We start from the raw sequence: 18,659 nt of genomic DNA, 5'->3' as shown, positions 1-18,659 counted from the left end.
ATTTGCAAGATCTGCAGGATCAAGACCAGGTTTTTTAAGCAGAGGTTGCACTACTGCGTGTTTAAAATTTTTAGGGACCACACCTGAGGACAGACTGCTATTAACAACTGCAAGAACAGATGGTCCTACAGTGGGAAAAACCTCCTTAAAGAGTCAAGGAGGGATAGCATCATGTGGAGGACCTGAGGGCTTCAAATTACCAACAATCTCCTGTAACACACACAAAGTCACAGGCTCAAACTTATCAAAGACAGCAGAGCAGAGGACAGAGACTGAGGGGTCAGTCAGAGACAATGACTCGGGCCATTATACTGGTTAAAATTGTGGATTTCTCAGGATATAAACGTTCTTGGAAACATTTGCGATAATATAACATTGTTCTAAATATTTTAATCCAACAACCCAACAACCTGGGATAGTCCTCATGCGAACCCTATAATGCCACCCTAAAAATGATTTTCTCGATCCGCCCCTGGTGAGGAGCAGGGCTGCAGGTGCAGTGTCAGCGCCCCCTGGCTGTGGAGCTGCAGTAGCCGCACAAACTCTTCCGGCATCTTGTGCATGTGTCGGGACGGGCGCTTCAGGTCATAATAATGGTATGGAATTGGCTGATCCTGCAGGTCGCTGTCGAACGGCCAGAATCCGTAAACGTGAACATGCTCACACAGTTCCAGTGCAGTGCTGATTAAAAGGAATCCCGTGGAGAGGCGCACCTCCCGTAGGCCACGCCCCTTCCAGAACCGGTCCAGTGTCCGCAGGTAAGAGGGGCTGAAGAACACCACCGGCTGCTGAGGTCTGATTGGCTGGAGGACTTTGAGTGCTTTGATTGACGCTGATGTGCAGAACGTGTAGGCGAAGGCAGGAATAATGAGGGAGGCGTTTCCGTACACACTGACCCGCTCCACCAATGGATCCGGATCCTTCTCCAGGTTTTTGTATCTACAGAAGCACAGTTTTTAATAAACACTAATGACAGAACACTAGATGATCATATATGTGTATGCCAGGGAAATATGTCTCTGTTCCCCATCTGTCAGTCAATACTACGTTATGTTGACTGACAAATGGGGTCTCACTTGGGAGCCCCTATCATCTCTGAGTTTTATAAAAACGGCCAATGGAATTGGTGACTGGAATTTGCATGCCAAGCCACTCCCCCATACATATGGGTAAATAAGATGGCGGCCCACATCCACTCATTCAACCGATCTCTCTAGACTGGTGAAAAGGGCGCATTAAGCAGTGTTTCACCAGCGTGTTTGTAGTGCAGCGATTCTCCCCAGGGCCCTTCAGTCAAAAAGAGTATTTTTTTCCTAAAAGAGCAAATCGGACGACAAGTGTCTTTTTAAAGTTATGGTTACGGCCAATCTTGGATCTGCAAGTCTTAAACCAGGCCCTTCACAAGCTCCTGTTCAAGATGCAAATGCAGAAACGCATTCTCATGTTCGTACGTAGACTGGTTCATAGAAATTGACCAGAAGGATCGACCGATGATTGGTCCATGACTTTGCCATTCTACGGACTGGAGTACCCTTAGAACAAGTGTCCAGGCATGTTGTTTTTTATTAAAGCAGTAGTTAGAATTTTATTTAGAAATAGCAATCAATAAAAAAAGATTCTGAGGGCAAAAAATTTACCTGAAAAGTCTTCATTTAAATGATAATCAAAGCTGTGTTTTTATTGGTGTGTGTGTGTGTGTGTGAACACTGACTGAAGCTGACTGGGGTTGATGGTTACCAGATCCGTCTTCAGTCCAACATCACTGTCATTAACTGTTGCCAAATTAAACCTGAAAGAGAGAGAAAACATCATATTAACAGGAAGGATGGATGAATACTGATGGATGTGTTGTGGTCAGTGTGGGAGCAAGGAATGATGGGATGCGTTTACCGTATAACAAAGTCTGCATTGTCAATCTCACGTCCACAGCTGCTGTTTTTCAAAATCCCACCGCTGCCGACCACAGCACACCGACTCAGACGCTGACCGGACCAGGAGAAGTCCTGCACACACACACACATACACACACACACACACACACACACACACACACTCACTTGAATGTGTGGTTTATGGAGACTTTACATAGGCATGATGATATTTATACTGTACAAACTGTATATTCTCTTGCCTTACACTAACCCAACCCCTACACATACCCATTACACAAAACTTTCTGCATTTTTTTATTAAAAACTTTTAAAAAACTGTTACTATGATTTTAACGCCATTTGGGTTACAAGGACACAGGTAGTGTCCTCATAAACCATGTTTACATTTTTATACCACATATTTGGGTCCTCATTAACCACACATACAAGCACACACATACACATGCATGCACACATTAACATGCACACACACACACACACACACACACACGTTGGGGTTTTTGGGGACTTTCCAAAAACATAATGATTCTTATACTGTACAAATTGTACATTCTCTCCCCTTACACTAACCCTATTCCTAAACCTACCCATCACACAAAACTTTCAGCATTTTTACATTTTCAGTAAACCTCACTTAGTGTGATTTCTAAGCTGTTTTCCTCATGGACACCAAAAATGTCCGGCTCAAAACTCTCTCACTCTCTCAAAAATACATACACAATCACTCACTGCCACAAACACACACCCTTTCTTTCTCTCTCACACACAACACACTCTCTCTCACACACACATTCTCTTTCACACTCACAAGAACACACACACAAAAACGCACAAGCACACTCTCTCACACACACACACACACACCTCAGGCAGCATACTGTGGAGTGCTGCATTCATTTTGTATGTTTTTGTTGTGCTTGTTTCATATTGGATGGATTGATTGATGGCTGTGTTGCGTTGGGTGAGAATGAATGATCCTGTGGCGTTACAACAAAACTGCAGCCGGATTCTGTCATAAACACACAGAGAGAGAAAGAGAAGAGTTTATGAGGATTCATATTACATAATCATCTCTGTTAAAACGACCCAGTTCAGTATGCTACGATTTATTGTTTGAACAGTTTTACAAGCTTGTCTCTTTAAACACTATTTAAACATTACGTTTGATTTTGCCAGATCGGTTCAAAACCATTTCACCTGTACTCAAACAATGCTTTCAGATCATACACACATCAGTCAATATATAAACACTACAGATCATTCATTAGACTCTACATCAAAAAAACGGAGAACAGCATCCATAGATTACAGTAAATAATCGTAATCTAATATCATATATAGTAATTGCAAATAGTAAGGAGAAAATATTGTGTACTGTATGAATGTTACGTGCTGCTATGTATAATCCAAGGAGCGAAGAACGGGACATGGAATGAATAACTAGATACATTTAATTAACACAAGGAGCAAGAGCATACATACAAACAACTAGCATCACATTAAATACTGGACAAGGAATTTAGGAAAACTCAGGGCTTATATACACAGGGAAAGAGTAGGGAGGGAGGGAGGGAGGGAGGGAGGGAGGAGCCATGGTGGAGGCTTGGCTGTTGACACTAAGAGGACGATGGACAGTGATGAAGCCGATGGAAGTGAAGCCCTACGTGCAGACAAAAAGCCAACGAGAACGGGCAACACAGATGGTCCTGGAGGCTGAGCCGCAGTGAAGAGCGTCAGAAGTGGATCCAGGGTATCTAAAGGACTATGGTGTAGCCATTGGGACTGAGGGCCGAGGTGGAGCCGGAGGGAAGGCGGAGCCGAAAGGGTGAAGAGACGGAGTGCAGCGGATGCCTCGGGAGTCCATGGTGCAGGCAGGACGACATCTGACCAAGGCGGAGCCAGAAACGGAGGGACAAGGGAGCCTGGTGAAGCCGCAAGGACGATGGAGTCTGGTGGAGCCGAGGGAGGGAAAAGCCCAGGTGGAGTTGACAGACCGAGGTGGAGTAAAGCGAGTTTCTCGCTTTCTCCTGAAGTCCACTATCATCTCAACTGTTTTGAGGGTGATCAGCTCCAGATTGTAATGACTGCTCCAGACAGCCAGTTGTCCAGCATCCTGTCTGTATGCAAACTCGTCAATGTTGTGGATGAGAATATATTGTCGACTGTGTTGTGGGCGGGGCTTCCTTTCATGCCTTCTTACTCCACAAGCAACCCCACATGGACGGACAATTTAGCCTGGTCAGACTTCTCTTGTGCATGGGCTCCGGGACGAAGAAGGCCTTTGGCGTTGGCTCGGGCTCATGCTCCGTGGCGGACATGAATTCGAATTTTTTTTATTACAGTACTGTGATTGACAGTATACTGTATTGTATTGCTAAACCAAGTTACTGTTCAATTCTTTGGATATTTGAACTTTTCTTTTCTAATGCTTTTCATCTACTGCAAGATCTCTTTACAGTAGTGTAATGAAAATAAACTTTTGGTTGAATTTCACTGTATCTGCACCCCTCTATTTGTTGTATACTGTATTAGACATTGAGCTGTAAAATGATTTCTGCTTGCCAAACAGAGGTTTTTATAACAGTGTTATAGTCCAACACCGTGGTACAACGAGCACACTCGGGCCCTTAAGAGAGCAGCCAGGAAAATGGAGCACAACTGGAAGAAAAAAATTATAATAAAATTTCGCATTTCATTGATAGAGAGCACGATTGCGTACAGAAAGGCCTTAAAAGCTGCTAGATCTGCTTATTTTTCAACCCTCTTAGAAGAAAACAAAGAAAACCCTAGGCATTTATTTGAAAAAGTGTATTAAAACAGTGTTTAAAATAAACAGTGTTTAAAACAGTATTTATAAACAGCGTCTAAATTAACGAGAAATAAAGCTTCAATCCCAGATGTTTCCAAGCAGCACAGCAGTAATGACTTTATAAACTTCTTTACTTACAAGATTCATAATATTGGAGAAAAAATTATAACTATGCAGTCGTCTACTAAAGTATCGCATCAGACAGTGCATTGTAGTGTCCCTGAGGAAAAATTTCATTCATTCATTGCTATAGAAGAGGAAGAATTCTAAACTCTAAACTCGTTAAACTCGTAAAGAGTCTAAACTCGTTAAATCATCTAAATTGACATGTATGTTAGACCCTATACCGACTAAGCTACTGAAAGAGATGCTTCCAGAGGTCATAGATCCTCTTCTTAATATCATTAATTCATCTTTGTCATTAGGATATTTACCAAAAACTTTTAAAGCTGGCTATTATTAAACCTCTTATTAAAAAAACACAACTTGATCCTATAGAATTAGTCAATTACAGGCCGATCTCGAATCTACCTTTTCTGTCAAAATTAATAGAAAAGGCAGCATGGTAAGAAATGGTATCTGCGAGGATTTCCAGTCAGGATTTAGACCGTACCATAGTACTGAGACTGCTCTCATTAGAGTCACAAATGATTTGCTCTTATCATCCGATCGTGGTTGTGTCTCGCTATTAGTGTTACTCGATGTTAGTGCTGCATTTGATACTAGCGACCACAACATTCTTTTAAATAGACTCGAATTATGTTGGCATTAGTGGAATTGCATTAGCATGGCATAAGTCATACTTATCTGACCATTATCAGTTTATAGCAGTGAATGAAGAGATGTCTTATCGATCAAAAGTTCAGTATGGAGTACCACAAGGCTCAGTACTAGGACCGTTGCTGTTCACTCTGTACATGCTACCCTTGGGAGATATCATTAGGAAGCATGGCATTAGTTTTCACTTATGCTGATGATACTCAGCTCTATATTTCTTCACGCTCTGACAAAACTTATCGATTAAAAAAACAATTACGGAATGCATAGCTGATATAAAAAACTGGATGACTAGTAATTTCCTACTACTTAATTCTGAAAAAAACAGATTCTAATTATTGGACAAAAAAACATCCTCACGTCATTACCTAGACTAACACACTGTCTAACACTTAACGGCTGCTCTGTCAAGTCTTCGTCGTCGGTAAGGAACATGTGCTCTTTGATACCAATCATTCATTTCAAAGTCATGTTTATAGTATCTGTAAAACTGCATTCTTCCATCTTAAAAATATATCAAAATTACGACATACAGTATGCTTTCAATGACATGCGGAACAGTTAGTTCATGCATTCATGACATCAAGGCTAGATTATTGTAATGCTCTACAGGTTAGGTCAGCCGGAACCGGGAACACTTCCCATAAATCCTGATGTACTCATTGCATCATAAGAAGAATGGCGTCTACACTAATATTAGTCTCTCTGTTCATCCCAATGTTTACAGCAGTCCGCCAGATTCAGGGCGTATCCGGATCTGATGAAGTACCTGCGCCTGGACACGACAACAACACAGTCCTGAAGTGTCAACTAGTCTCTCCCCTGTGAAGGCCCCTTCTCCGTCCCTTTACCTCAGTACAGATAAAACATTAACAAAATGATTCCAGTTCACATGGATACGCGGAAGCGACAAAAAGTTCTGTATTATGAATTAAGGCCAAACAAGTAATTTGGTGAGGTCAGTTTGTAAAGAAAGACTGTACATATACACTCACCTAAAGGATTATTAGGAACACCATACTAATACTGTGTTTGACCCCCTTTCGCCTTCAGAACTGCCTTAATTCTACGTGGCATTGATTCAACAAGGTGCTGAAAGCATTCTTTAGAAATGTTGGCCCATATTGATAGGATAGCATCTTGCAGTTGATGGAGATTTGTGGGATGCACATCCAGGGCACGAAGCTCCCGTTCCACTCCCGTGACTGTGGGGGCCATTTTAGTACAGTGAACTCATTGTCATGTTCAAGAAACCAATTTGAAATGATTCGAGCTTTGTGACATGGTGCATTATCCTGCTGGAAGTAGCCATCAGAGGATGGGTACATGGTGGTCATAAAGGGATGGACATGGTCAGAAACAATGCTCAGGTAGGCCGTGGCATTTAAACGATGCCCAATTGGCACTAAGGGGCCTAAAGTGTGCCAAGAAAACAACCCCCACACCATTACACCACCACCACCAGCCTGCACAGTGGTAACAAGGCATGATGGATCCATGTTCTCATTCTGTTTACACCAGATTCTGACTCTACCATCTGAATGTCTGAACAGAAATCGAGACTCATCAGACCAGGCAACATTTTTCCAGTCTTCAACTGTCCAATTTTGGTGAGCTTGTGCAAATTGTAGCCTCTTTTTCCTATTTGTAGTGGAGATGAGTGGTACCCGGTGGGGTCTTCTGCTGTTGTAGCCCATCCGCCTCAAGGTTGTGCGTGTTGTGGCTTCACAAATGCTTTGCTGCATACCTCAGTTGTAACGAGTGGTTATTTCAGTCAAAGTTGCTCTTCTATCAGCTTGAATCAGTCGGCCCATTCTCCTCTGACCTCTAGCATCAACAAGGCATTTTCGCCCACAGGACTGCCGCATACTGGATGTTTTTCCCTTTTCACACCATTCTTTGTAAACCCTAGAAATGGTTGTGCGTGAAAATCCCAGTAACTGAGCAGATTGTGAAATACTCAGACCGGCCCGTCTGGCACCAACAACCATGCCACGCTCAAAATTGCTTAAATCACCTTTCTTTCCCATTCTGACATTCAGTTTGGAGTTCAGGAGATTGTCTTGACCAGGACCACACCCCTAAATGTATTGAAGCAACTGCCATGTGATTGGTTGATTAGATAATTGCATTAATGAGAAATTAAACAGGTGTTCCTAACAATCCTTTAGGTGAGTGTATATATGTATATGTATATATATATATATACACACACACACACATATACATATATATATTTACATATTTACACATATATCTAAATATATATTGATGAAATATTTACAGTAAACAGTATTTACAGCCAAAATATTTACAGCAAACATGAAACTGTTTGCAACTCATGCACCAATAGTAACTGTAAGAGAATTTTAACTTTTTTTGAAGTTATCTTACACTAACTAGAAATGATAAAGGGAACTTTGTGCCAATTTAACAAGTTGTGCAGACACAAAATCTGACGTAAAATACTGAATCTGCTTCACTAGATATGTTTCCATCCGAAGTTGCAATTTTAAAGGTAGGGTAGGCCATTTTTTCTTAAACACTTTGTTATTCTGGTTGAAACTTTTTACATCCTGATAGCAATCAATAATAGAAGTGGTTTAAATAAAACACATTTACATATATCTTATGTGGAAGTCACAGGACCAAAAAAACGTTTGTCTGAATGTAATGACACAATGTCCTACTTGCCTGTCAACATTTCCATACCTCTGTGTGCCAGCTCGCGCAGACATCACACGTCATCAGTGCATTTCGTGAGGCTATGCAGAGTTGTAGACAGACGTCAGTCACAGAGCAGCACAAACAAACAGCAGCCGCCTTTTACAGTTCCTCTTAAACTGAAACAACGAGCTTATGCTGCGTTCACGCCATGTCGTAACCGTAATTACAGGATGGCAACCCGTGACGTTCTACCTAGAACTGGTCACGTTCTCAGACTCTAATTTATACATTTCAATGTTAACACCATCAACGCTGAAATGAATCTGCAGAAGTCAGGTGGTACAAGAGCTGTCTCTCGCGACACTTTGCAGACTCTGCTCTGGCTGTGTGCATTCATGTGTTTTGGACGAGGCTTGGCTTTGGAGGCTCTCTGAAGGGATGGTGTGATCTAATGCTGTCAAAGCGAATTGCTATTGCTAGCCTCTCTGAAATTACCTACACTACCTTTAACTTGACTGCAAAATTAGAATACAGCAATATCAGTAATAAAACTGAGTTTCTGCAATCAGGCTCTTTTTCCCTCCATCATAAATGAGTTGTGTCTCCGAGCATCAGATGAAACATGTCTGTCATGAAAGCTGTCATGTTCTCTAGCGTTCGGATGCAGGTGTTCGGGAACACAATCGTGTGAGACGCTTCTGGAGGGAATTAAACCAAATCATTCTGATGACAGACTTTGACTCAGGCCTTTCAGAACATTCAACATTGGTTCGCTGGTTAGTCCTGTTATCCAGTCACAGCCTCTGCTGAGGCACATCGAGGGATTTATTTGGAAAATGTGTTTCCATCACAGTTTATCAGATTAAAAAAATGTATCCCCCTCAGTTGCAATTTATACATTTTTTTATGCACATTTTTAGAATTCATGCGCATCTTGACATTTTCATCCAGCATTTGTTTGTTATTTATGCGATATCCCTACATTTGCATAAAAACAGGTGGATGGATTTTTTTTCATATTGGTTATGTTGTGTGTGTTAAACAAGTGTAGTGCTGTGGAAGAGAATTTCCCCCTGGGGTCAATAAAGTTAATCAATCAATGGAAACTCACAGACTTAAGAACAAACCATATTTGGGAGTTCCTGAAAGATTCTGTCTTCTACACAGTATCAAACTCTGTTATCCTAAAATACCAAATGTTTCATGAGATGATTCCAGTTGTCTATATGCACTAGTGTTGCTCAAACTTAAAGGGCACCTATTATGCAAAATTAACTTTTACTTGGTGTTTGAACATAAACGTGTGTTGGCAGTGTGTGAGCAAAACCACCCTAGAATGATAAAAATCCACCCAGTGTTTTTTTTTACAATCTCAATAAATCATAAGCACTGTCTCAGAACGAGCTGTTCTCAGATTCAGGGCAATGTGACGTAGAATTGCGCAGGCCCCTCCCACGACTGTTGATTGACACTTCAGTTTGAGCATAGACCCGCCCTGAGTGATCTGGACACAGAGTCCGCCATTGTTCGACGCTTGAGCAGCTGTAGACAAGAATGTCTCCTAAGCGATTGAGGTGTGTTGTTGTTGGATGTAAGAATGAACATAGCAGTCTTCATTTACTCTCGTTGTTATCGAGGATGGATCTGTAAGCTACTGTTTGTGATCCAGCTTACGGTCTCCAGAGCGACAGGACTAACGTTACTGACCACGGCAGAAATTAAAGTGAGAGCGCGCACTTTATCACAGCTCATCCAGTCATTTTACGGATATAAGGTTTACCAGTTTATTAAGCACCCTCTGAAAAGGTGTGTATATATTTGTTTACTGTTAGTTGTAACAAGTGTTTTGTGTACTTCGCTGTGTATGTTGTTGATAATGAAAGGGAGAGAGAGAGAGTTTATGGATAAGACTTTAATGCTCACTTCTTATACTGTGTTTATTCAGCTCTTACTGTGATTCTCTGGAGTAAAACTAACGCTCATCTTTTGTGTGATGTACAATAAACTTCACTGAACTCTATCAGTATATTTTGGTCATCATTCGGATGGGGTTTGCTACAGCAGGCTTGAATTAATAGTGGATAAAAGCATATGACAAATAAATTATAACCATAATTAAACTAAACTATACCTTTTCTATCACTATACAGCATATATTCTCTGGCTCTGTGGGCATTATTGTCCGACGCCGAGTCGAAATGAACACCGCAACTGAGAGTTTCTGTTGAGATTGTCCTTCTGGTTCTTCTGAGCGCGAGCTCATGAGGCTCCGCCCCCTGGGCCGGCAGCAGCAGTTAATTTGCATTTAAAGGGATACACACTAAAACAGCGCGTTTTTCTGAGCCCCAAAAAAATGACAATTTAAACATGCTGTAAAAAATGATCTGTTGCGTATTTTGAGCTAAAACTTCACATTGTGTCTGGGGACATCAGAGACTTATTTTACATCTTGTGAAAAGAGTCATAATAGGTGCCCTTTAACTTCTTTGTTGAAGGACATAAAGACGGAGGAATAAAGAAACTAAAGGAACTGAACAAACAAGTTGTTCCTGTTGCTCAATTAGCAAATTATCATTCCAAGATCATCAGTACGATCCCCATCAGACTTAGAAAATGTAAACCTTGAATGCAATGCAAGTCACCTTTGGATGACCTGCCAAATGCATAAGCATGAATGTAAAGATGATGAAGACACACCTGTTTAGCTCCCGCTCAGTTTTGTTTGATTTGTACGGGCAGCTCATGAAATCTGACAGCTCCTGCGTGAACTTCTTGAGTTTTATACTGAGAGGGAAACAAAGGCATTTAATTAAATGATCAGTTCTCTGAAATATCAGGATCGCTGGTTGATCTTCATTCTCACGCACCTTTTGGCTGGTTTGATAACGGAAAACTTGGATCTGAGTTTTTCGCAGTGCAGCTTCTGAAGCGCCTCTGTCATCACATCTCTGAAAGAAAAAGAGCAAATGTCATTTTTTTGCTGCTCATTAACTTTCCTCTAAATGATCAACATAATCAAAAGTGCCGATAACCCTGTTGCACACAATCTATTACATTCTTGTTGCGCCTGTAGGTTCTGTCTAATGGGTTGCTCCTCACTCTTAAAAATAAAGGTTTCAGCAAATATACATAATTACTTTCAGCAAAGAACCCTATTCTTTTTAATTAACTTTTGGCTGGCTATCAAGGGTTCTTAATGTTTCAGTACCAGTTCTTTTCTACAGAACTATAAGAGAATCAAAAGTTCTTTGGAAACTTTACTGGCCACAAATGTGACTATTTATTTCAGGACCATTTAACCTTTTTGAATCATGTCAATGATTTATGTGTGTGTGTGTGTGTGTGTGTGTGTGTGATGTGTGTACCTGTTTTTCTATCCCGGTGGGGACTTCAACCTGAATGCACACAGACTTATGGCACAGTGGGGACCTAAATAGAGGTCCCCATGGGTAAACAAGCTTTTAAATCATACAGAATGAGTTTATTTGGAAATGTAAAAACCTCCTAGCACCCTTAAGGAATCTGATGATCAGGTCGTGCTTTCCCAAAGACTTACTTACCTTGCCTTCGCTCCAACCCATCTTGCAGGAAGGAAAGCACGACTCTGATCGGGCAAGTTCGGGGGTCCTCCTGACGGGAGGAACACCATTCTACGAACAGGTTCCACTTCAACGTATAGAGGCGCCTCGTAAAGGTGCTCTAGCGAAAGGAGGTCCTTCCTCAGAGGAATCGGCCAAGGAGGGGCTGTCGCGAGGAGCATGAGTTCCGTGAACCAAGTCCTGGTGGGCCAATACGGCGCCACTAGAAAGACCTGCTCCTCGTCCTCCCTGACCTTGCACAGGGTCTGTGCAAGAAGGCTCACTGGGGGAAACGCATACTTGCGCAGGTCCCGGGGCCAGCTGTGAGCCAGGGCGTCCGTGCCGAGGGTCCCCTCGGTCAGGGAGTAAAACCACTGGCAATGGGTCGTGTCTGGAGAGGCAAACAGGTCTACCTGTGCGACTCCGAAGACACTCCAAATCAGCTGGACCGCCTGGGGATGGAGTCGCCATTCCCCTGGTAGGGGAGGCAGCCGTGAGAGCTCGTCTGCCACACGGTTGAGCTCCCCTGGAACATAAACGGCACGAAGCGACCTCAGATGCTTCTGACTCCATAGGAGGAGGTGGGAGGCGAGTCGTGACATACGACAGGAGCGTAGACCACCTTGATGGTTGATGTACGCAACGGTCGCAGTGCTGTCTGTACGGACCAGTACGTGCTTGTGTCTGAGAAACCCCTTAAGGGGACACAAGGCTAGGCGTACTGCTTGCAACTCTAGGCAGTTGATGTGCCAATGCAGCTGGGGCCCCATCCACAGACCCGAGACTGCATGCCCTTTGTACGTGGCCCCCCAACCCATGGCAGAGACATCTGTGAAAACCACAGCATGCCTGGAAACCTGGACTAAGGGCACTCCGGCCCGAAGAAACGCAGGATCCGACCATGGGGAGAAGGTTTGGCGACAGTGCGGGGTCACTTTGACCCAGAACGTGCCGCTCTGCCACGCCCACCTCGGGACTCGATCGTGAAGCCAGCGCTGAAGCGGTCTCACATGTAACAGGCCGAGCGGCGTTACTGCGGCTGCGGCTGCCATATGCCCCAGGAGCCTCTGAAATTGTTTCAGTGGAACCGCTGTCCTGCCTTCGAAAGGACCTGAGGCAGGTGAGCACTGACTGGGCACGTTCCTCCGTGAGGCGCGCAGTCCGGGCGACTGAGTCCAGTTCCATACCGAGATAAGAGATCCTCTGCACAGGGCAGAGTTTGCTCTTGTCCCAGTTGACCTGAAGCCCCAACCGGCTGAGGTGTCGAAGCACCATGTCCCTGTGATCGCACAACACATCTCGCGAGTGAGCTAGAATGAGCCAGTCGTCGAGATAGTTGAGAATGTGAACGCCTTGTTCTCATGGGAACAACGGCCGCCTCTGTGACTTTCGTGAAGACATGGGGCGACAGGGCCAGCCCGAGGGGTAGGACTTTGTACTGATACACTCAACCCTCGAAAGCAAACCGTAGAAACGGTCTGTGTCGAGGAAGAATCGAGACGTGAAAGTACGCGTCCTTCAGGTCGATCGCTGCAAACCAATCCTGGGGACGGATGCATTCGAAAATGCGCTTCTGCGTGAGCATCTTGAACGGGAGTTTGTGCAGGGCCCGATTCAAAACTCGCAGGTCCAGGATTGGCCGTCACCCACCGCCTTTCTTGGGCACAATGAAGTAGGGGCTGTAAAACCCGGACCTCATCTCGGCAGGAGGGACCGGCTCGATCGCTTCCTTCGCCAGCAGGACATCGATCTCTTTCCGCAAGACAGGGGCATCCACTGACCGGACACGGGTGAAGTGGACGCCCCTGAACTTGGGAGGCCGGCGTGCAAACTGAATTGCTTAGCCGAACCGAATGGTGCGGATGAGCCATCGGGACGGGCCCGGAAGCGCTAGCCAGGCTTTCAGATACCGTCCCAACTGGCCCACCCGAACCACCGGCGTACCCGCGGAGGGGCAGCGAGGTGGAAGGCAGGGACCCGGCTCTGGTGGCGTTGTAGCGACCGAGCGCGGGGTCTGGCCGTGGAACTTGACACCAACCTGCTTCCACCTGTGGGCAGACGGCAGAGAAGGCCCGTGGGCATTCTGCTGCGGGCTGCCCGGTGGCGAGGGGAGGGGGAGAGATGAGGAACGAGGCCCTGACTCCTCGTGTCCTGGTCTCTGCGCCTCCGGGCACAGCTGCAGACAGGAGTGACGCAGCCTCACTGCTATCCACGAGCTGGGGAGAGGGGAGCAGGAGTGGCGCCGTTCCGAGGCGGCACGCACTGCCACTCTGACCCTCTCGGACGGGTGTGCCCACCAGTCTCGGCCGTGGATGACCTGGAAGAGGAGGTAGAAACTGCTCTTTTATTGAAAATGTGGGTACCAGACAGAACCGAAACAGAACTCTTTAACAGAAAATTCTCCGCCCGGCCCTCCCCCGGGGGAAGGAGGTTTGCAGAGACACCCTCCCGTGGAGCAGCATCCAGGTCCTCTACCAGGTCGCCCGTCTCAGGGACGCTTTCCGCCCTTCTTCTTTCGGGAAGGGGCCGGAGGCGCCTGAGCGGGTTGGGCCGCCCTCTTATGACCAGACCTCCGCCCTCCAGGGTTAGACTGCTGCCCTGAAGGAGGAGCGGCCGCAGTTCGTCTCCTGTGCAGGACGTGCCGTATTGCCTCCGACTGCTTCTGGGCAGTGGAGAACTCTTGGGCGAAGCTCTCCACCGCGTCACCGAAGAGTCCCCCTTGGGATATGGGGAAGTTGAGAAGTTCGTTCTTCTCTGTTTCCCGCATATCCGCAAGGGAAAGCCAAAGGTGGCGCTCCTGGACCACCAGAGTGGACATTGCCCGACCCAGGGAACGTGCAGTGACTTTCGTCGCCCAGAGGGCGAAGTCCGTCGCCGCACGCAGCTCCTGCAGCAATCCTGGGTCGAGACCACCCCCCTGCATGTCATGGAGTGCCTTGGCCTGGTGGACCTGCAGCAGCGCCATGGCATGCAGGGCCACGCGCTGGTAGGCGGGCTGCGGGATGCAAATTTTGCATGCCAATGTCCATTGGCTTGTTTTAATTCTCTCGAAGGCAATTGGCTACATATAGCATGATCCCAATTCGACAGGGAACTCCCCCGACAACACGTTGGAGTTCCCAGGACGGGAGTTTCATCCACACAAACATTCCATCTGAACAGAAAACAAGGTATTTGATATATTAGCACTCAGATCTAGGCCTACTAATAAATCAATACAATAATTGATTTATTTTTTCCATCGCAAAATGTAATGATATTATTGCCAGGTCTTTTAATACACAAGTAATACAAGTATGTCCAACTTCTTCTGTAGACGACAGCAAATGTCAACTCCACGATTAAATAACGTCACAAAATATAACTATATTATAGTCCAGCTCTAATCTGATAAACGCTACAATAAGGCATTAAGATATTAAGATGTTACAAACATTTTCTGGAATTACTTTTGCTGAAATAGCCTATACAGCACATGGTTCAAATATTTTCACCGCACTAAACTGAAGGATTTATTTGAAGCACGATAGAGTGAAACACCTTTATCTCTGATTCAGTCCTGAACAGCTCTACTCTCCTGCGTAACAAATCTAAAACATTTCTATTCTGATTAAAATTATAATGACGTTTCCATCTAAACTAATGACATTTAAATATCACTTGTGTGTTTCTTAGACTCTTCAGAAAACAATTTAACAACTTCATGACAGCATGCACAATATACAGTCATCAGTTAGAATAAAAATAAAAATAAAGCACTTATTAAGACGCAAATCTTAAACTAGTCATAGACTTTAAGCTAATTAAAAACCAGCAACACAGAGCCCGATTTGAATTCATTTAAATAGCGTTTATTGAATTATAATGAAATATTGAGATAAAAGCGCTCACCTGGACGAGTGTTTGTCGGGTATGTAGTAAAACACCACACACACACCCTGAAAGATGATCAGGACCATCAGCAGTGTGAAGATCCACTGGAGAGACCCCGATGCCATCAGAGAGTTTGTGAGTGAGTAAGTGTGTGTGTGTGTGTGTGTGTGTGTGTGAGAGAGAGAGAGAGAGAGAGAGAGAGAGAGAGAGGAGAAGGGGGGGGGGGGGGGGGGTTATAAACACAAACACGCGCGCAACTTGTCTCCGCCCCTCTCAAACTCGCTCTTCTCCTGTAAAATGGTTATGATTTTAAACCCGATACTGACTGTAATTTGCGTTGTGCAATTTTGTCAAGTGAAGATGGGATTTTATTTTTTATTTTTTGTAATGTGTTTGACTGTGGGATTGCCTTTGTCAAGAACGGTGTTTAGATTATTTTCGAAGTATAGTATGGAAGCATTATTTTATTATAAGCCCAAACAACGATAATATCTGGAAAAGCCCTAAAAACACGCAGACATTTGCAATCCAGTGTAGCCTACTACTGATTCACAATTTTATGGCTTAGTTTTAAAAACAGGTGACAAGCAACGGCACAACAACACATTGTGGTTAATGAGCCTTTAGTGTGTGTGTGTGTGTGTGTGTGTGTGTGTGTGTGCGTGACAAATACAATCAGAGTTCTTTTAGAGTTGCCTTGGTGCGACCACTGCAGACTGTTTTCAATGATAGATATATGTCCTAGATTGGCAGTTTTATGCTTTTATATTAAATTCACGGTTTATATAAAAAAAGTACTTTAGAATCATTTGGAATAGATTTGTATGCAATTTGGGATTTTTTTTATATATTTATATATTTCAGACAGTTTATGTCTGAAAAATTAGAGCATGTAATTTCAGTTTAGTAATACTGCATTTATTTGTAGTGTATTTATTATTGCCTATTTATTTATTTAAAACTATTTTAATCTATTTTACCAGATGCCACTGCCAAGCGAAAAAATTCTGACCCTGCAGCAAAAGCAGAGTACCTTGATAGGAGAAAGTGAAATATTATGACAGTTTAAAATATCTGTTTTCTATGTGAATATATAGTAAACTGTAATTTATTTCTATGATCAAAGCTGAATTTTCAGCATCGTTAATCCAGTCTTCAGTGTCACATAATCCTTCAGAAATCACTCTAATATGTAACCCTAGACCACAAAACCACTCAATGGGTCAATGTCATATGGGTCAATTTTTTTAAATTGAGATTTATACATCATATGAAAGCTGAATAAATAAGCTTTCTATTGATGTATGATTTGTTAAGATAGAACAATATTTGGCCGATACAACTGAAAATCTAGAATCTGAGGGTGCTACAAAATCGAAACATTGCGAAAATCGCCTTTAAAGATGTCCATTTATGTTTGCGATATTGCTATATTCACTCACAAAAATAAATGTTTATAAATTTATGGTAGGACATTTACAAAATATAAAACATCTTTATTTAATATCCAAATTATTTTTGGAATAAAAGAAAAATTAATAATTTTGACCCATACAATGTATTGTTGGCTATTGCCACAAATACCCCGTGCGACTTGTGACTGGTTTTGTGATCCAGGGTCACTAATGATTTGCTGCTCAAGAAACATTTCTGATTATTATCAATGTTCATATTTTTTTTGGAAACTGTGATACATTTTTCATACATGTCAGGATTATTTGATGAATAGAAAGTTCAAAAGAACAGCATTTATTTGAAATAGAATCTTTCGTAACATTATAGCCTGCGCCTGAATGTGACACTGAATGTGTCCTTGATTAATAAAAGTATTAATTACTTAAAAAAAACTATTGAGCCCAAATGTTAACTGTATACAATACTTTTATGAAATAATTTATATCTATAACATTATTATGTGTTAGAAAGAAATTCTAAGTCAAGTTAAATTAAATGGTGCACTTGTGTTTGTGATGTGATTTTTATAAAAAAAAGTTTATTAAATGTTTATGTTCAGGAAAATTCTGTGAAATTTGTATAAAATCTGGTTTAAATCAATTTTTTTGTATAAAATGTATTGTTCATTGATCTCTTTAAATAGATTTTTAACTATAAAAGGTCTTCGTGTCATTTGGAGCGACCACTTATGTGGTGCGACCAATAAAAGCAATCACTGTATTAAATTTAAAATAAAATATCTTATTTCTGTGGCTGAAATATGAATCACTGATTCAGTATGCTTTAGTAAATTATATTTTTTTTTTAAATTTCTATCAGTTTTATATGATTTACAGAAAAAATAAGTCTGTTAACTAGATTTAAGAAGGCAACTCAGAAATTATAGAACAAAAAATGAGATCATTATTTACAAAAACTCAAAAGAAATGCAAATACTTGGTTTCTAAACACTTTAATTACCAAGAACTTGTAAAAAAATGTTTAAGCATGTTAAGGAAATTAATTAATTTTAAGATAAATCATGGTCGCACCACATGACATTTTTTAAGGCTACGGACAATTCATCTAGATGAAAAAACACTAAAATCACTTAAATTAAATGTTTAAAATGAATTTAGGTGTACACAACATCCTTAATGTTTGAACAATTGCAACACAGGTATTATTATTTTATTTTTTGTATTTTAAAATTGGCCTGTTGAAAATCCTTAGGCTATATGTCATTGACCCATAAACTATTAATTACAAATACATTGTCATAAATGTTTAAATTGGAATATATGTATCAAAATCCACAAGTCAAAAATATCATAAGTGAAATAAGGTATACAAATCAGAATCAGCAAATCAATATAAACGTGTCTAAATTCTTGTTGCTAGGTTTAGTCATGTTTTTTGGTGAGATATATTTTCTTTGTAATATTTTAACTTTCTCTCTTCTGTTTGTCCTGTGCGTGACAAACAGAAAGGCTTTTTATATTTCCAAAAACAAATGACTCAAGTTTTTTCCAATTAGCTGAACCGTCTAATGTCTAATGTGTGCCCATGAGCACCGAGATACTGCATTTACACCCCGCGCAGCATTTTTATCATTCCTTGTATTTAGCT

At 42.3% G+C, this 18,659-nt stretch overlaps 1 protein-coding gene across 1 annotated transcript; it reads right to left on the bottom strand.

The window, feature by feature from the left end:
- Nucleotides 1-446: 446 nt before the first annotated feature.
- Nucleotides 447-15,721, bottom strand: LOC311302370 (alpha-2,8-sialyltransferase 8E-like; the record flags this gene model as incomplete). Its single annotated transcript, XM_084428186.1, has 7 exons — nucleotides 447-939; nucleotides 1,706-1,789; nucleotides 1,891-2,003; nucleotides 2,757-2,901; nucleotides 10,843-10,929; nucleotides 11,013-11,093; nucleotides 15,615-15,721. 7 exons carry the CDS (start codon nucleotides 15,719-15,721, stop codon nucleotides 447-449), a joined length of 1,110 nt encoding a protein of 369 aa, XP_084284312.1.
- Between the last annotated feature and the right edge of the window lie 2,938 nt (nucleotides 15,722-18,659).

Source organism: Rutilus rutilus (assembly GCF_951802725.1).
Source record: "Rutilus rutilus genome assembly, chromosome: 13".
Taxonomy (NCBI): domain Eukaryota; kingdom Metazoa; phylum Chordata; class Actinopteri; order Cypriniformes; family Leuciscidae; genus Rutilus; species Rutilus rutilus.
This window is presented reverse-complemented; position numbering and strand designations above follow the sequence as displayed.